This window comes from Vidua chalybeata, chromosome 2, assembly GCF_026979565.1.
Source record: "Vidua chalybeata isolate OUT-0048 chromosome 2, bVidCha1 merged haplotype, whole genome shotgun sequence".
In the NCBI taxonomy this organism is placed as follows: Eukaryota; Metazoa; Chordata; class Aves; order Passeriformes; family Viduidae; genus Vidua; species Vidua chalybeata.
The window spans coordinates 73,084,913-73,105,132 of NC_071531.1; the positions used below are offsets into that span (position 1 = coordinate 73,084,913).

Here is a 20,220-nt window from a genome sequence, read left to right on the forward strand (position 1 = left end):
TTTTTTTAAACAGCAAAGGATTCTTTTAAGTTTTTAGAAATGGGAGGATGAAGTAAAGGTAGAGAAGGACTTTGACCCTTCAGTGGAGGGGATTGCATTTGACAACAGAGCAGGTGAGAGCTGCTGGTGGTTTGGGAGGGAAGTCCGACGTTGGGGAGATGGAATTTATAAATATCCAACAAGTAATCCCCAAGTTATTGTCCACATGACTTGCTGATGACACTTCTTCATTGAAATTGAACAAAGAATGAAATCAGGCAGAAAATGACAAAAGTTTTTAAATCTTCCTTAGAATTACTGACAGAAAGATTTATTCTGGAAGGGACTTCCCTAGACCAAGGCCTTCTTCACAGCAGAGACAATGCCAAAGGAAAACAGATTGCTCATGGCCATTTTCAAGTGATTTCTGAAGAATGGCAATGGTGGAGATTCCCCAGGTTCTCTGGCCTTATTAAGCAGCAGACTGGACCCGATGGCATCCAAAGGTCACTTTCAACCTGAATTGTCTCATGATCCCACAATCCTACTGGCTCACAGCATCACTAAAGCTCATGATTTACAGATCAAGATGGGCAAATCTGAGTATTCCCTGAGCTGTATTGCTCCTGAGAAATCTTGCACTAAAGAAAGCGTCTCAGCTGACTATATCACTGTACAGATGTTCATGCTCACTGCAAATGGATTGGCTAGTGTATTGCAAAAATATCACTCTCTTCCCGCCCCCTTTCTTCAGAGTTTCTCAGGAAAAACACACATGCACCTCCCTCCCACAACACACATCCCGCTCGCAATGTCTTCTGGATTTCTGACTCTTTTACAGTAAGAATCAAATCTAGGACCTATCACAGGTGCTATCCACAATTCCATCCCTGATCCACACCTGTAATATGTCCTAGATGACAGACAGACAGAAGAGGAACATGAAACTAAGAGATCACAGAAAGATTTTGGCTGGGAGAGGTCTTAAACACCATCTAGCTGTACACCGTGCCATGAGCAGGGAGATTTTCCACTGGACCAGGTTGCTCATAGCTGTGTCCAACCTGGCCTTGAACACTTTGAGGGATGGCTCAACCACGGCTTCTCTGGGCAGAGACCAGTGCAAGGAAATCAGGGCAAACTGCAGGTCACAGAGGGACATAAACACTGCAGTGCAGAGCTGCCCTGGGACAGCTGCCACAATGCACAGCTCAGGGCATGCAGCTGTCATTAGGCAGTGGTGGAGGAGGGCTGAGACTCTGCACTTCCAGGTGAATTTTCTCATGGCTAATCAGTTCCTGATATACCTTGTCATCCCTCCTCCCTTATCAAGACACTACAGGTTTAAAAGCACAAGGCAGTTGTTTCCACTGGGATCAACCAATCTGTCAGTCAAAGCTAGGAAAACTTACTGTTCCATTATGTGATTTGGGCAGTGGAGGACTGTATCACCAGCATGGTCCATCACTATGATTGATTGTATGAGGTACAGTCAAACATCTCATATTTAGGAACAGTCTGCATGGGAGAGTTTGGCCAGGATCACAGCAATGACCAACATGCTCACCAAGACTTTAGCAGTGGTTGTGTCAAGCCTGAACCCACTGTTACTCAACACTGAAACTGGAAGGAGATAAATCCTTCCAGGAGAGATCCATGAGAAAACTCTCAAAATGACTACACAACACATTATCTGAGCCCACAGAGACATCTCTCCATGAAAGGGCAATATTTATCTGCTCTGAACAGTCCATGAAACAGACCCACTGCTGCTTGCAAGAGAATCTTTATTAGCACCAACCCAAAAGAGGTTACACACAATGGAAGAGGCCAAGGTACCACAAGGGCTTTGTAAAGCAAATCACTGTGGTACCACAAGGGCTTTGTCAATCAAAAGGAAGGGACACAAGCAGAGGCAGAGATCAAGGCCTTAGATTTCCTACTGGGACTGCATCTTCCCTCAGAGTCACAGGATCTGCAGTCTAAGAGTCGCGGCCGGGGCGAAGGGGACGCAGGAAGGAAAGCTTGTCATTGAAGTCAATTTCCTTGTAATTGGGAACGTCTTCATGCTCTCGGGCAAGATGTCGAGCTCCACTTCCATCGCTGTTTTCACACAGCAGCCAGACACCTCTCTGGACTTTGTGAGAAGACACGATGTCATCATCTTCTCCCCCAGCCAGATTGGTTGCTTCTCTTACTGTTCTGCTCCTCCCTTTATATTCAACGTGTTCGTAGAGAGTGATCTGGGGATTGTGCAGATCTTCAGTGATCAGCTGCAGAGAACTGATCTTGTCATTCATCTCTTTCCCAACAAAGCCATATTCTCCCTCCTCAAATACCAGAAACTGGCCCTTGTACTCAACATGCTCATAAGCCACCCAAGGCTGGCCAATTACTTTCACTGAGGAGATAATATCATTCCAAACCACAGCTGTTAGGTTGGGAGTGTCAGTGGTGAATTCTTTGGACAAACCCTGGAAGTTGGCATGCTCATAAATGATGATTTTGCCCATCTCAGTAGGACTTCAGGTGTTTGGATTCCTTGCTATAGGAGCTGGATGACAGCCTGAAGAAAAGGAAGACAGAAAACAAGCAACTCTTGTAAGAAGACTTTACATACCAGATGCAAAAGGATGGAGAATGTGGAGGGGGGGGAAGGAAAGAAGGGAAAGCAACACATTTTTAACAAAGAATAAACATAGCAGCAGCTGGAAAGGAGTGAAGGCATGACATAGAAATTTTCATTTGGAAGAGAATGTAAAATGAGGTAGGCTATAAAATTACCCAGTTTTAAATATTTATGTGTGTTGGGTTAGACATATGTCCAAAAATAAGTTGTAAAATACTCTCACATTCACCCCCCACAACTGTGTATCACTGGCCCCCTCCACCCCCTCCCTTGGTAAGGTTTGTTTCTCCTGCAGCAGCCATCTCCTCATGCCCTGAAAGATGGGTTCAGTCTCTACACATGCACGCAGCAGACCCTCACGACTGTGCTGCAGCTCTCAGCTAAAGCCTCCTTCCCTTCCCCTGCATTTCACAGCAGCTGCCCAAGGAACCCTTCCAGCTCTCCTGAGCAAAGTGTGCCTCTTACCTTGATGTCAGCTGCAGGGCTGGGGAGAACTGAGCGCAATTCCTCCAGTGCTGTTTGGGAAGGGTATCTCACCTGCCTCCATTTATAGCTCACTCAAAAGTCTTGTGCAACACCCCAGGTGACAGCATGAAAAGTGACCAAAACTCTCCAAAAACCTGATCAGCCACAGTAATTCAGACACACCAAAGTAATTCAGAGTCATTGTGACACATTGGCTGTTGAAGTTTCTTGCTTGTGACAGTTTATAGTCTTGCTCTACTGGGATCAGGATATCTAGGTCACTGAGATGGCACTGAAGTACCAGTTTTTTGAAAAAAATTTCCCTTTTCTCCTTCGAGTCATGGAATCATTAAGGACTCATTCCAAATGCTTGGAGAAGGCCTCCAATATCATCAAGTCCGACCTTTGCCCAAATACCAGCATGCCCACTAATCCATGTTGCAAATGTCACTTCTGCTTCCCTCGCTTCATACCCAGCATGGGACAATATCTCCACATTCTCCATCCTGCTGTGTGCAGGTCGAGACCCCTCAAGGTTCCTTCCAGCTGAAATGCTTCGAGGAGTCCATACACTCTCCTTGGCCTGTCATGGGGACAGCTACCCATGCACCAGAGAGGATTGCAATCCTACAAAACAGCAAAGAAATGGTTCAAGAAAGGATGTGGATGGGAATGTTAAAGGAAATTTGCATTTGCTCTTGCCAAGGTTTGTTTTGGGGTCTATTTAATCAATGACAGTATCCAAACAAATGTGGAAGTGTCGCATCTAAAAATCTAGCAAAGGATTCTTGAAAGTTTTTCAGTGATGAGAGGATGAAGTAAAGGTGGAGAAGGACTTTGAGCCTTCAATAGAGGGAATTACATTTGACAAAAGAGCAGGTGAGAACCTGTGGAGGAATGGGGAAGGAAGTCTGACATTGGGGAAATAGAGTTCATAAATATCCAACAAGTAAACTCAAGGTTGTTGTACATATGACTTGATGATGACAGTTTTTCATTGAAATTGAACAATGGATGCAATTAGGCAGCAGTGACAAAGGCCTTTAAATCTTCCTTAGAATTACTGACAGAAAGATTTATTCTGGAAGGGAAGTCCAAGGCCTTGTTCACAGCAGAGCTACTTCAAAACATGACCAGGTTACTCATGGCCATCTTCAACTGATTTCTGAACAATTGCAATGGTGGAGATTCCCCAGGATCACTGGCCTTTCTTCCAGCACTGAAAAACTCTTTCTTCCAGTGCTGAAAATAACCACAGGGCTATGGTAATTTTCCTTATTTTCAGTCAGAGCTTCCCTGTTACCAGATAAGACTCTTTCCAGATGTCCTTTTGCTGAGCCCCTCTGAGAATCCTTAGCCTTCTCTCTTCCATGGCTGAGAAAAATCTTCCTGATGAGGTCAGAAAATTTTAAATCACATCACGCAGAGAATTTGGATAGTCTGCATACTCAGAGGTTTTCAAGACCTGACTGGATAAAGCCACCAGCAACCATAATTCACCTCACAGCTGTCCCTGTGTTAAGCAGCTGACTGGATCCAATGGCAACCAAAGGTCACTTCCAACTTCAATTACCCACCAATCCCACAATCCTCCAGGCTCCCTGGATCATTCAAGCTCATCACATAAGGACCACGACAGGCAAATCCCAGGATTTCCTGAACCATATTGCTCCTGAGGAATCTTGCTATAAATAAAGATGATCAATGTCCCTTATCCATCCCATTCAGCCTTGTCAGACTGATGCTGTCCTGATGGGGATTTCTGTGCACTGACATGGACTCAGTGAGTCTAATGAGCTCCTTTGCATTGTCCTTGCACTCAGCAATTAATGTGTCCCTGCAATTTGTCTGTCCTTCATTTAGTGTTTGGGGCTTTCTTGGTGAATTTGGTGTTTTTTTGGAGGGAAATTATTCACTATGTGGTTCTCCAGCTTTCCAGGGAGTAGAAGTAGAATCACATCCAAACACCAGTGCAAGAAAAAGAGAACTGAGAGAGCATCTGTGGTTCTGTAGGATTTCAATACACAAGATGCTCTTCTGAGAAAGCCCATGTTAGTTCCTACAAAGAGCTGATCAAGATTGAAAGCAAAAGGAAAGAACACTAAAGTTACATGAGAGTGGTTCTTCTGGATCAAAGATTTCAAAAGCAAAAATAAGCTGGGGCAGGACAATCTTTGCTTTGTGGTTCTGTAGACAGAAATGGAAACAGTTGATACAAGAAAAATATTAAAAAGAAATATTGTCTGAAGCATTTACTTCAGCCTGAACTGGGGAAATGCTTGGAGTCATATTTAGAACCACAAGATTGATGCTCAACAAGTGTGGAACACCATCCCTAAAAAGATTCAAGTTTTTAATTACCAAATTGACAGTAAAAAGCACCATTTACAACATTCAGTATTTAGCACAAAATAAATATCTGCAAAGATCTCATGCTGAGATCTTTTAGGTGGTCTTTTGCCATGCTTCTGCTTTAAAATTCTGACTTTGAAGCTGGTTTTATACCATATTAATCAGTCCCTCTTTTCCCCCCAGTTTCTGGATTCTTCACTGTGACCTTCTGTCTGATTTGGAGACAGCAACATTGGTGCTTTTGTTTATCATCTAAAATAGTACCATGTCCATCTATTACTATGCATAAATATATACATGAATACATATGTCAAGGAATCAGAGAATGGTTTGGGCTGCAAGGGACCCTAAAGTACCCTTTGAGGGATGGGGCATCCACACCTTCAGAGGGCTGAACATGAACTAGTGTGTGCCCAGGTGGCCAGGAAGGCCAGTGGCACCTGGCCTGTATCAGCAATGGTGTGGCCAGCAGGAGCAGGGCAGGGATTGCTCCCCTGTGCTCAGCACTGGTGAGGCCACAGCCGGAATCCTGTGTTCATTTTGGGCCCCTCACTGCAAGAAAGACATTGAGGCGCTGGAGTGAGTCCAGAGAAGGGCAACAGAGCTGGTGAAGGGTCTGGAGCATGAGTCTGATGAGGCAGAGCTGAGAGAGCTGGAGGTGTTTAACCTGGAGAACAGGAGGCTCAGGGAGGACCTTATCACTCTCCACATGTCCAAGAGAGGAGGATGCAGCCAGGTAGATCGCTTTGTTCTGCAGTCAACCAGTGATGTGGCAAGGGGAAATGCCCACAACTTGTGTATGTAGAGGTTCGGGCTGGTGATTAAGGAAAATGTCTTTACTGGAAGAGTAGTTAAGCTTTGGGATGACCAACCCAGAGAAGTGGCAGGGTCATCAACCCAGAAAATATTCAAAAGAAAAGAAGTGACATTTGCAGAATGGTTTACCGGGCATGGTGGTACACGGTCAAAGGTTGGACTTGATGATCCTGGAAGCTTTTGCCAACCTTAATGATTCCATGGTTCTAAGGACAAAAGGTTTTTTTGTTTTTTTTTTTTTTTTTTTTTTTCAAAAACTTGTGCTTCAATCCCAGCTCTGCGACTTGGATATGTCCCATAAAAAGTCCTTGTTCATTTTAAGCACTTCCAAGGGGAGCAAGGATATAAACTGCCATAAGCAAGAAACTTCCACAGCCCCAGTATCACAATGTACCTTGGTGTGTCTGAATTACTGTGGCTGATCAGGTTTTTGGAGAGTTTTGGTCACTTTTCATGCTGTCACCTGGGGTGTTGCACAAGACTTTTGAGTGAGCTATAAATGGAGGCAGGTGAGATACCCTTCCCAAACAGCACTGGAGGAATTGCGCTCAGTTCTCCCCAGCCCTGCAGCTGACATCAAGGTAAGAGGCACACTTTGCTCAGGAGAGCTGGAAGGGCTCCTTGGGCAGCTGCTGTGAAATGCAGGGGAAGGGAAGGAGGCTTTAGCTGAGAGCTGCAGCACAGTCGTGAGGGTCTGCTGCGTGCATGTGCAGAGACTGAACCCATCTTTCAGGGCATGAGGAGATGGCTGCTGCAGGAGAAACAAACCTTACCAAGGGAGGGGGTGGAGGGGGCCAGTGATACACAGTTGTGGGGGGTGAATGGGAGAGTATTTTACAACTTACTCTGGGGATATCTGTACACCAACACACATATCTAATTAAAACTGGGTAATTTTATAGCCTACCTCATTTTACATTCTCTTCCAAATGAAAATTTCTATGTCATGCCTTCACTCCTTTCCAGCTGCTGCTATGTTTATTCTTTGTTAAAAATGTGTTGCTTTCCCTTCTTTCCTTCCCCCCCCTCCACATTCTCCATCCTTTTGCATCTGGTATGTAAAGTCTTCTTACAAGAGTTGCTTGTTTTCTGTCTTCCTTTTCTTCAGGCTGTCATCCAGCTCCTATAGCAAGGAATCCAAACACCTGAAGTCCTACTGAGATGGGCAAAATCATCATTTATGAGCATGCCAACTTCCAGGGTTTGTCCAAAGAATTCACCACTGACACTCCCAACCTAACAGCTGTGGTTTGGAATGATATTATCTCCTCAGTGAAAGTAATTGGCCAGCCTTGGGTGGCTTATGAGCATGTTGAGTACAAGGGCCAGTTTCTGGTATTTGAGGAGGGAGAATATGGCTTTGTTGGGAAAGAGATGAATGACAAGATCAGTTCTCTGCAGCTGATCACTGAAGATCTGCACAATCCCCAGATCACTCTCTACGAACACGTTGAATATAAAGGGAGGAGCAGAACAGTAAGAGAAGCAACCAATCTGGCTGGGGGAGAAGATGATGACATCGTGTCTTCTCACAAAGTCCAGAGAGGTGTCTGGCTGCTGTGTGAAAACAGCGATGGAAGTGGAGCTCGACATCTTGCCCGAGAGCATGAAGACGTTCCCAATTACAAGGAAATTGACTTCAATGACAAGCTTTCCTTCCTGCGTCCCCTTCGCCCCGGCCGCGACTCTTAGACTGCAGATCCTGTGACTCTGAGGGAAGATGCAGTCCCAGTAGGAAATCTAAGGCCTTGATCTCTGCCTCTGCTTGTGTCCCTTCCTTTTGATTGACAAAGCCCTTGTGGTACCACAGTGATTTGCTTTACAAAGCCCTTGTGGTACCTTGGCCTCTTCCATTGTGTGTAACCTCTTTTGGGTTGGTGCTAATAAAGATTCTCTTGCAAGCAGCAGTGGGTCTGTTTCATGGACTGTTCAGAGCAGATAAATATTGCCCTTTCATGGAGAGATGTCTCTGTGGGCTCAGATAATGTGTTGTGTAGTCATTTTGAGAGTTTTCTCATGGATCTCTCCTGAAAGGATTTATCTCCTTCCAGTTTCAGTGTTGAGTAACAGTGGGTTCAGGCTTGACACAACCACTGCTAAAGTCTTGGTGAGCATGTTGGTCATTGCTGTGATCCTGGCCAAACTCTCCCATGCAGACTGTTCCTAAATATGAGATGTTTGACTGTACCTCATACAATCAATCATAGTGATGGACCATGCTGGTGATACAGTCCTCCACTGCCCAAGTCACATAATGGAACAGTAAGTTTTCCTAGCTTTGACTGACAGATTGGTTGATCCCAGTGGAAACAACTGCCTTGTGCTTTTAAACCTGTAGTGTCTTGATAAGGGAGGAGGGATGACAAGGTATTCCATGATCTCTTTGGCCAGGTGCAAGTTCACCTGGAAGTGCAGAGTCTCAGCCCTCCTCCACCACTGCCTAATGACAGCTGCATGCCCTGAGCTGTGCATTGTGGCAGCTGTCCCAGGGCAGCTCTGCACTGCAGTGTTTATGTCCCTCTGTGACCTGCAGTTTGCCCTGATTTCCTTGCACTGGTCTCTGCCCAGAGAAGCTGTGGTTGAGGCATCCCTCAAAGTGTTCAAGGCCAGGTTGGACACAGCTTTGAGCAACCTGGTCCAGTGGAAAATCTCCCTGCTCATGGCACGGTGTACAGCTAGATGGTGTTTAAGACCTCTCCCAGCCAAAATCTTTCTGTGATTTTGTGATTCTAGTATGTGCAAATTCAGCAATACAGTGAACCTTGCCGTGGTTTCAGGTCCCAGTCTCTTAGTTTCATGTTCCTCTTTTTATATCTACAGTACCTCTTTCTACAGTAATGATTTTAAATTTTGAATATCAGCAGAATGAGTCCACATGGCTCCAAGTACCAGCAAAATCCTGTGCATTCCAAGGCTGACTGAGGAGGAAATCTACCCTATCCTACTGTGTAGGACTGTGTAGACAGAAGTCTCTGCTAAAACTTTATCATTTTTACAGCTTAGGCTGGATGGTTTATGGTTGTGGCATGACAGGGTAGAAGAATAGTGTCTTTCCAGCTGCTTCTCAGGCATGTAGCGGGTGACGCCTGAATGTTGTGAAGCATGTTGGAAAAGCAGCACATATACAGTAAGAATTCAATATTCTGGAGTGCTTTCATACAATGGAAAAAAATAAAGATGCGGGAACATCTTTATTGATGTTCTTTCCTTGTTTCTGACACTATGACCTGATGATTCTTGCAATGCCTCTTAGAGTGTAACGTCTAAGCATCCAGTTAATCTTTTTTCTTTTTCTGATAGTAGAAACTGCCCTGAAATTGGTGCTTTGGGCCTATTACTCCTCTAAGTGGAAGATAAAGAAGACCAAAGTAGTGAGTTACGATGAACCTGGCAAAACCCAGGTAAAGGGATTTATTTTTCTTCAGGTATATCTGAGCCTGGCTATCTATGACTTCAGAAAAGTTTACTATGCTTATATAAGACTATACCTACTCCTGCTGCAGTGTCTAAGAAAGTGTAGAAAACATTTAGTGAAGGAGAGAGGAAGAGAGGAGGGACATGGAGATTTCTGTCACTTGCATTTATTCTCTATAATTATTCCTTGTATTTTCACTTATCAGATAAAAACAGAAGGTAATCACTTATATTCAAGTTTTAAAAAAACATCCAAATACCTGTTTGTGTTGTTATGCATTGCTCCAGCTTTCTCCTGTTGCCTGCCTTAGTTCTTTCACATTTTGTTTCCTTTCCATTGCAGTTGTAAACATAACTTTTCTGTCAAGATGAGCAAGATCCTGGTGAAATCTTGAAGGAGTTGCTATGAGCACAAGATTACCAGGAAACCTGGAAAAAGTCAAGAAAGCTTTTGGGGAGTCAGCTAGCTCATTTCCCATACCTAGAGGCATAAAACAGGACATAGGGTTCCTGGAGGGAACCCTACTCTTATCAAAGGAAGAAAAGAACTCAAGAATGGAAGATAAATAAGGTAACATGCAATGCTTAATTCCAAACACCTGTGACTGTTTAACAGTCTGTTCTCCTGGAGAAGCAGTTGCTTGGCCACCTGCTTGCCCTTCCTCTGTTGCAGTAACACTCCATCAGCTGAGGACAGAGCTTGTCTGTGTGTCTGTCTGTCTGTGGCTGCCATGGCCAGCTGCAGCTGTGTTACCTGTGCTGAGACTCGCTGTCTCTCTCAGCTCCCTCTGCCTTCCTGCAGCCTCTCTTCTCCTACCCTCACCCACCAACACAGCCGTGGCCACTTTCCCAACACTTCCTGTTCCCTCAGCCCCCTGCAGGAAATATTTTCACAGCAGTACAGTAACAAACCTTCCTGTTCCACACTGCTTTCTCCACCCTGGCTTCATAACCAGCATGGGACAATATCACCCCAATCTCTATTCTGCCATGAGCAGCACTATGAAGCAGAATACTCTGGAGGTTCTTGCCAACCTAAATTTTTCTTGGAGCCCATACACTCTGCTTGGAATGTCATAGGCACAGCTACCCCTGCCCCAGAGAGGAGTGCAAAACGGAAAGGAAAGGTTCCTACAAAACGGAAAAGGAAAGGTTCAAGGAGGGATATGGAAGGGAATGTGTCAGAGACTTCAGAGACTTTGCATTTGCTATTGCATAGGATTTTTTTTTCTTTTTTTTTTTTTTTTTTCTTTTTTTAAATCAAAAACAGACTCTAAAAAATGCAGAATTGTCAGGTCCAAAACTCTAGCAAGGGATTATTTTAAGTTTTTCAGTAATAGGAGGATGAAGTAAAGGTAGAGAAGGACTTTGACCCTTCAGTGGAGGAGATTACATTTGACAACAGAGCAGGTGAGAGCTGCTGGTGATTTGGGAGGGAAGTCTGACGTTGGGGAGATGGAATTTATAAATATCCAACAAGTAATCCCCAAGTTATTGTCCACATGACTTGCTTGTGACACTTCTTCATTGAAATTGAACAAAGAATGAAATCAGGCAGAAAATGACAGAAGTTTTTAAATCTTCCTTAGAATTACTGACAGAAAGATTTATTCTGGAAGGGACTTCCCTAGACCAAGGCCGCCTTCACAGCAGAGACAATGCCAAAGGAAAACAGATTGCTCATGGCCATCTTCAAGTGATTTCTGAAGAATGGCAATGGTGGAGATTCCCCAGGTTCTCTGGCCTTTCTGTCAGTACTGAACAATGCTTGGTATGAGGTTTTTATGCCTTATTTTACATCTGAATTTCCCTGTTGCCATCTAAGACTCTTTCCAGTTGTCCTTTTGCAGAGCCCCTCTGATAACAGCCTTGTCTTCTCCAAGCTGAAGAGGACCAGGCCCCTCACACTCTCCTGCTTCATGGGATGCTCCCGTGTCATCCAGTGGTCTGTATGGAGCTCCCACCATTTTGTTCACATTGCCCTTTTAACAGGGCATCTGAAAGAGATGCAGTATTCCAGGTGTGGCCTCCGTTCAGAGAAGATGTAAATAAACTCTTCCCTTACCCTGCTCCTCCAGTTCTCATGCTGTGCAGGATGCACCTGCCCTTCAACTTCTTAACCACCAACAGAAAGGAGTGAGAGAGAAGCCATTCTGACACTACTAAAATTAATTTCTCAGTGGTTGAATATATCAAATACTGTCATGCCTGAAGTAGGGTAAAACCTTTACAGAAAATATTTACTAGAACAGCTCCTCTTCAAAATTACTCTAAAAAAGGAGTTAGTTGGATTGAAAATATCAAAACAGGAAAATCCATTGCTCACAGACTACATGAAGGTTGGAGTTAAGTGACCAGGATGCTTTTCTCTTCCTCAGACTGTGCTCAAAAGAGTTTAGATGTATGTCAAGAGTTTAGATGTGAGTCAAGTGAGTAAACTCTGTGAGTGTGAGAGGCCAACTGGCTGAAATCATTAGGAAAGCAACAATGGCTGAGCAACCTCTGTGTTGACAGAAGCCTGTGAGATAACATCAGTGGAACACCAGATCACTGCTGCAATTTCACCTCCTAACAGAATCAATTTGCAGTCTTCTTATGCTTTTCTTGGTTTGGCAGCAAACTGCTCTCCTAACTGGCAAACATACAGTGAAATTTTGCTTAGAAGTTCAGTCACTGATGAGACAGGACTAAGAAAGTCAAGAAATGGTGGGGCAGACCTGTTGGATCTCAAATGCTTCAAACAATTAATTATTCTATGCACTTAAATTAGTAATAAAGCTGCTGTATGCAGCTACTATTTTCTCTGATCCTTTCACAATACTCTGAGTTTCTTTTGCAGGAAGATTTTCTTTCCCTGATAGACAATTTTTCAGGAATTCTGAAAGAAGGTGTGGACCAGGAATGAAATTGTGGGTAGCACCTGTGATATGTCTTAGATTTGATTCTTACTCTAAATGAGTCAGAAATCCAGAAGACATTGCGAGCAGGATGTGTGTTGTGGGAGGGAGGTGCATGTGTGTTTTTCCTGAGAAGCTCTGAAGAAAGGGGGCGGGAAAGAGAGAGGTATTTCCAGAACACACTAGTCAATAAATCTGTTGTGAGCATGCACATCTGTAATGTGAGATAATCAGCTGAGACCCTGCTGTGTCTGGGTCAGGTTCAAATACACGAGTGTGAAGAAGACATTCAGCTGGTGTCATTGCAGTGAAGGCAACTGTGCATTTGGCATCAAGTGTGTGCTTCCAGAGGGGAAGGTTTTCCTGGAGAGTGTGGTATGCAATCAGTTCCTACCCTAGCCTCCTCCTCTCACAAACCCTGGGAACACTTAATATCATCAATCTAAGGAGGTCATTCAGACCAACTGGCACACTCTACCTTTGCCTCTGACCTATTGCATGACAACTTTTCCAACAGCCAGCTGCCATTGCTGTTTCTCCAGAATCTCTAAACTGAGAAAATTGAAAAAAAAAAAAAAAAGAAAAGAAAGGTCTGAGGATTGTGCTTCAGCTTTTCTAGTTTTAACTGCAGATAGTGCTCCCTCCCCAAGGAAAAATTACTTTAAAGAGCAATCCAGAAAGCTTTCACCCAGGCCAGCAGTGTTCCACAAATTGCCTTGCCTTGTGTGCAATCCTGCACCCTAAGTTCACTTACCTGAAGAAATCCCCAAATTTAGAAAACTTTTTGAGTGTCCAGCTGTTCATTAACCAGCTCCTATGGCTGCAGTGTGCTGTCAGATGCAAGTCCTTTACAAAGTGCTGGGCTTCACACTCAATTCCATCCAATTCTTTGCTTTCCAAAGCTGTGGTTTGCACTCAGGTTTGTTAGCAGACCACTTCCAAAGGCTGGGATCCTTATGCTGTTATGTCAATTCACCCCACTGTGCATTACAGTATTTTTGGATCAGGAAATGGCATCAATGATCAAATGCATCTGACACCAGACTCCTATTCCTCCAGATGGCCCAGAGCTCAGATGTTCACACAAGAGGGGACCTGTAGGTATTGGTCTGGCAAGATTGTATAGGGGCTGTATGGCCCCTACAGCTCATCAGCCTGGTGAAAATACCTGTAAATACAGCTTCTATAAACAACTTCTGGGAAATAACACTTTAATAGCAAAGTATGAATATTCTCTAATCTATTTCGCTCAGTAACTTTGTGTACTATATAAAACTATAGGCGTGTAGTCTGACCATACATAAAATAAAAAATGTAACAGAATAATCATATTTTGGATATTAATAAATTGGGACACACCAAGGATTTATCACACATGGAGTGTAGCATGAAGGTTTGCATAATGGTATTTCTTTGGGTAGCAGGTAGGTGCCACAAAAATCACATGTGGTCTAATTTAAATAGGGTTTCTGTTTCTGTATGGTTAGAGTGCATCTGAGAGAAATGTGAGCTCATCTGGAATCTGTTTTGATGGTACTACAGGGGTGCCCTGCATAACCCTGAATAGAGGGAAAGTGTTTCAAAGATCAAAAAAAGAGATGAGGGGTTATTTTGACGCTCTACCTTTTATGTTTGTGACATCCACCGAGAGACTATTTGTGGATTCAATAAATGGTTAGTAGAAGTTCATTTATGGTTTCTGCATGTTTTCAGAAGGAGGTGCAGGGAAATCATTGCTCTGAAGTATCTGAGCTCTGCTAAGATATGATGAAGGGTTTTATTTCGTTCCCTGTGACCTTTATAATTCTCATCTCACTTCATCCATGCAGGCTCAGGATGAAAGAAGATGTACCCAGCTGTGGCATCTAGAAATTATCTATACAGTACAGACAACATCAATCAAGGTCAGAATGGAAATTCTTTATTGTCTTAATACATGAACAGTTTGCTTTGGGGAAATTTTGTATTATCAGGCAGACAATATAATAAGATAAACTTAAAAGGTAACAAAAAATGGTAACTATGTGATATATAGTTCAGTTTAAATCTTGCCATGGTGAATAACAAAACCATAAATTAAAGCAAAGTTGTGCAAATTCCCCCACATGTCTATTACCTGTTTATAGATATCTCATGGATAGAATGAGACCTGACTTATTGTGAAAAGATACCTTGAAACAGCAAAGATTGGACGTGGCTGTGAAAGCAGTTGCACAGAAAACATGTCAAGAAGTCATTCTTGAGTTTAGTGATGAATGAAAACTTACTGTATTATTGAGCCATTTAACACATTTTTAAGTGTTAAAAAAAAAAAAAAAAAAGAAAAAAGCAATAAAGTCTGTTTCCACTTGCTTCAGATTACCTGGTTTGTCCCAACTACAAACTCCCTTCTTGCTCAACTATATTACACCAATGACTTTTCAGGCTATGGTACATAAAGAGAGCTGGAAACCAATATTGTCTGAAAAACCAGTTTCAGAAAAAAAAACTATTTCAAAGAACTATGTTCAGAAGAGGCTTTCTAAAAATACAATTTGTTCAGCAAATGAGTCAAAACAAAGTGGCACTAATACTTCAAAATGAATTTTTCAGCTTAACAAGAAGGAAATAATCTAAATACTGAAACACAATTTTAAATTATAGGGAGCAATAACAGGTGATCAGGCATTTCAGTGCTGTGTTCTGACCATGCTTTAGTCATTGAATGGTGTGTGAAACATTATGCCTGCAGAGGGAACCTTGACATTAAAGCCAGCTTGGTGGCGAGGGAGCACTGCTTTGGATACATCTTGTCTTTTAGCAGTCCACTGTTAGCATCTTGCACATATATTACAGGAAGCAGAGATGCCTGCTTGTCATCTGGTTTCCCAGCGGACAAGATCTGACCTTGAGCCTAATTCGTACATTTGGCAGTGAGCTAAAACAGCCTGGTCTTGTTCTGTGGTTGTTTCTGCCTGTGAAACAGTAATTCCTCTTACCACCTTTCTGAGGACATCTGCAGGGTGCTTTACAGGCTTTACAGGGCAGACACATTCAAGATTTATCTTGCTAAGGCACCAAAGGAGGCACTCTCATGACTCAGCCAAGGCAGCCCTGCAGCCCAATGAGCCCACACAATTTGGAAATCCTGCCTCAGCGGTGCCGATGGGTTGGCTTCCACATGGCAGTGCAGCATGGCACAGAAAACTGCTCTGGAGCCTAAATGGATGTAAGGTGCCAGTGTGAGGCTGCACCTGAGTGAATGAATCCTGCTGTAAATCAGCTGCTCCGAGCACACCGACTGTTCCCGACTGACACGTACACGCAGCTCTGACACCCAAGCTCACACCTCTCCTTAGGGCAGGGCTGTGCCCTACAGACACAGCAGCTTGTGCTGGGCCCTTGTGAGATGAACACAGGGGTGTACACAGAGACTGTGTGTGACTCTTTGGGTGGGCAGGGGAACAGGGTGACTGACGTGGCAACTGTTGGTTGGACTGAGGCAACAGAGTGCACCTAAAGCTTGTGACAGGCCTCTTAACCCCACTTGGGTGTAGATCCAAGTCACACGGGGTTATATTTGTACAGTGCTGTCACTTCTCAACAACTGGATTTTTCAAATGCTAGTCTTAATAAATCTTATTTTTCATTAGCGTTAATGTCAAAATCTTTGAAAGTTCTAAACTTCTGCTGTGTAAGAGACAGAACCTTTATCCTTGAAGAAGGATAAAGATATCCTTGAGAGAAGATATCTTGAAAAAATCTCTTTCTAAATTTCATGGATGAAGTATCTTTCTCCTGGGGTCTTATTACTGATAATTCTGTCAGTTGAGAAACTCCCTAATGACCCTAATAACTATGGACGAGTGACAGGTTTGTAAAAGTAAAAAGCGACACTCTTCCACCAGGCTACTGCATTCCCACCTGGATCTTCATGTTTGTTACTCCATAAATCAGCAGAATCTCACCTGTTGCTAAAATAGTTCAGAGACTTCAGTTATTCAGTCTTTAACATAGACCTTAGTTACTCAGTCTTTAATATAAAAAGGATAGGTCACCCATGGGCTGAAACAAGGGAGTGCTGACATTATTTCTTGATTCTCCCTCTCTTGCCATACAGGATCATTATTATAGCAGTCCCTTTTTGGGACTGCTCTTTTCCAGCTCCATAAATATCACTTTTTTGGTTGCTTTTTCACCAGGACACTTCTCCTCATGCCCCTAAGATGGAGACTTGCAGTCCCCATATATTTATGACTGAGACACTTATGCTGCAGGAGGTGAGGGGGTGCTTGTTTAACAAATTTGCCTGTGACAACCCCTGACAATACAGCTGCCATCCAAAAGGGTCTTGAAGGCAGGTGGAATGGGCTGACAAGGACCCTTATGAAATTGGAAGTGGACAAAGTCCTGCATCTGGGAAGGAAGAACCCCTTGCAATGACACATGTTGGGCACTGACTGTCTGGGGAGCAGCTCTGCTGAAAAAGACCTTGTGGTTTTTGTAGGCACAAGCTGAACATGAACCAAATCTGCCCTGGCAGCAAAAATGACCAACAGCATCCTGGGCTGCCTAAGTCAGCAGATTAAGGGGCTCATTGCTTCTCTGGCAACATTCAGAACACTGCATCCAGTTCTGGGTGATGTAGCATAAAAAGGTGTTGGTAAACTGGGAGAGTTCAATGGGGGGCCATGGAAAAGGTCAGGGGACTGCAGAATTTGCCCTGGGAGGAGAAGCTGGAGAATAGGGCATATTCAGCTGGAGAAAATGTTTTGTTGGGACCTAATAGCAGCTTTCCAATGCTTATGAGCAAATACTGAGAAGATGAAGCTAAACTTTTCAGAGTGAATATTGTGGGAGGATGAAAATGAGACAGACGTTAATCAAATCAAGAGAGTATTCAACAGATACAGTGAGCAACATTTTAATTATAATGTCAGAAAATTTTAAATCACATCACGCAGAGAATTTGGATAGTCTGCATACTCAGAGGTTTTCAAGACCTGACTGGATAAAGCCACCAGCAACCATAATTCACCTCACAGCTGTCCCTGTGTTAAGCAGCTGACTGGATCCAATGGCAACCAAAGGTCACTTCCAACTTCAATTACCCACCAATCCCACAATCCTCCAGGCTCCCTGGATCATTCAAGCTCATCACATAAGGACCATGACAAGCAAATCCCAGGATTTCCTGAACCATATTGCTCCTGAGGAATCTTGCTATAAATAAAGATGATCAATGTCCCTTATCCATCCCGTTCAGCCTTGTCAGACTGATGCTGTCCTGATGGGGATTTCTGTGCACTGACATGGACTCAGTGAGTCTAATGAGCTCCTTTGCATTGTCCTTGCACTCAGCAATTAATGTGTCCCTACAATTTGTCTGTCCTTCATTTAGTGTTTGGGGCTTTCTTGGTGAATTTGGGTTTTTTTGGAGGGAAATTATTCACTATGTGGTTCTCCTGCTTTCAGGGAGTAGAAGTAGAATCACATCCAAACACCAGTGCAAGAAAAAGAGAACTGAGAGAGCATCTGTGGATCTGTAGGATTTCAACACACAAGATGCTCTTCTGAGAAAGCCCATGTTAGTTCCTACAAAGAGCTGATCAGGATTGAAAGCAAAAGGAAAGAACACTAAAGTTACACAAGAGTGGTTCTTCTGTGGGAAAGCCCCAGTTCCAGAGTTTCTTTCTGGCCAAGTCGTTTTCCAAGTGCCGTGTGTAGGGATAGCTCAGGATGAGCTAAGCTCAGCCCCAGGAACTCCTCCTGCTCAGCTACTGAGTCCAGGCTGCAGAAGTATTACCTGAAGCATTTACTTCAGACTGAATTGGGAAAATGTTTGGAGTCATATTTAGCACAGTAATATGGAAAGAAACACCATGTCTAATCACATTCAGGTGTTTAATTCAAAACTGATAGTATAAAGCATAATTTACAATGTTCAATATTTTGTAGAAAATATGTATCTCCAAAGATTTATGGTAGTCTTTTGCCATGCTTCTGCTTTAAAATTCTGACTTTGAAGCTGGTATTACACCATACCAGTACTTCTCTATTTACACTCCCTTTCTGCATGCCAAACTGTGACCTTATGTCCGGTTTTGAGACAACAGCATTGGTGCTTTTGTTTATCATCTACAGTAGTACCATGCCCATCTATTACTATGCATAAATATATACATGAATACATGTGTCAAGGAATCAGAGAATGGTTTGGGCTGCAAGGGACCCTAAAGTACCCTTTGAGGGATGGGGCATCCACACCTTCAGAGGGCTGAACATGAACTAGTGTGTGCCCAGGTGGCCAGGAAGGCCAGTGGCACCTGGCCTGTATCAGCAATGGTGTGGCCAGCAGGAGCAGGGCAGGGATCATTCCCCTGTGCTCAGCACTGGTGAGGCCACAGCCGGAATCCTGTGTTCATTTTGGGCCCCTCACTGCAAGAAAGACATTGAGGCGCTGGAGTGAGTCCAGAGAAGGGCAACAGAGCTGGTGAAGGGTCTGGAGCACAAGTCCTGTGAGGCGCTGCTGGGGGAACTGAGGGTTTTTATCCTGGAGAAAAGGAGGCTCAGGGCAGATATGTTTACTTTGACAGTACCTGAAAGGAGCTTGTGGCAAGGTAGGGGTTTGGCCCTTCTCCAGGCAGTTAGTAGTGGGACAAGGGAAAATGGCTTTCAGTTGTGTATGGGGAGGTTCAGGGTGGATGTTAGGAAACACTTCTTCATTGAAAGATTGTTAAGGTGTGGAATGGGCTGCCCAGATAAGTGGTAGGGTCACCATCCCTGAAAATATTCAAAACACAAGTAAAAATGGTCCTTTGCAATATGGTTTAGTGGGTGTGGTGACATTTGGTTCAAGGCTGGATTTGATGATCTTGGTGGCCTTTTCCAACATCAATGATACTGTGATTGTAAAGGGAAGAGGGAAAAGAAAAAGAAAAATATAATGTGAATGTAACCACTGTCACTTGGAATCTTCCATCAAAACTCTTAGTAAGACTAAGGTTGTGCATTCAATATTATTCCCAGAAAAGCAAAAATGTAAATTCAAACAGGCAGAAACATTCTATAGCCTGTGTGTCACAAAACACTTTGATACATTTTTATTACTCTGATTCCACTTTCTTCTGGAGGAGAAGGACAAACAGGAATTTAACTTCCCAGGTTTCATCAAGTCACTCGCACTTCATGGGACTTTTGAATGAGAGAAAGATGTCTGATCATAGGAACATCTAATCTAAGTTAGGATAGTTAATGAGTTTTGATCCCTGGGGGCATGGTACCACTTCCCACTTCTGTGGAATTGGGTGGCGCACAAGACTTTTGAGTGAGCTATAAATGGAGGCTGGTAAGACGCTCTCCCCAAACAGCAGCCCTCCCCTGCAGGAATTGCCCTCAGCTCTCCCCAGCCCTGCAGCTGACATCAAGGTAAGAGGCACTTTGCTCAGGAGAGCTGGAAGGGTTCCTTGGGCAGCTGCTGTGAAATGCAGGGGAAGGGAAGGAGGCTTTAGCTGAGAGCTGCAGCACAGTCGTGAGGGTCTGCTGCGTGCATGTGCAGAGACTGAACCCATCTTTCAGGGCATGAGGAGATGGCTGCTGCAGGAGAAACAAACCTTACCAAGGGAGGGGCTGGAGGGGGCCAGTGATACACAGTTGTGGGGGGTGAATGTGAGAGTATTTTACAACTTA

At 43.7% G+C, this 20,220-nt stretch overlaps 1 protein-coding gene and 1 pseudogene across 1 annotated transcript; one reads left to right on the forward strand and one right to left on the reverse strand.

Moving 5' to 3' along the window:
- Positions 1 to 1,753: 1,753 nt before the first annotated feature.
- LOC128784273 (epidermal differentiation-specific protein-like) lies at positions 1,754 to 3,138 on the reverse strand. Its single transcript, XM_053935723.1, has 2 exons — positions 3,074 to 3,138; positions 1,754 to 2,545 (listed from the first exon to the last, which is right to left on the reverse strand). Exon 2 carries the CDS (start codon positions 2,490 to 2,492, stop codon positions 1,962 to 1,964), a length of 531 nt encoding a protein of 176 aa, XP_053791698.1. The 5' UTR covers positions 2,493 to 2,545; positions 3,074 to 3,138; the 3' UTR covers positions 1,754 to 1,961.
- Positions 3,139 to 6,757: 3,619 nt separating this feature from the next.
- Positions 6,758 to 7,993, forward strand: LOC128783727 (epidermal differentiation-specific protein-like; annotated as a pseudogene).
- Positions 7,994 to 20,220: the final 12,227 nt, after the last annotated feature.

Coding starts and splice junctions, on each gene's coding strand:
- LOC128784273 (XM_053935723.1), bottom strand. CDS start 2,492: ATGGGCAAAATCATCATTTATGAGCATGCCAACTTCCAGGGTTTGTCC.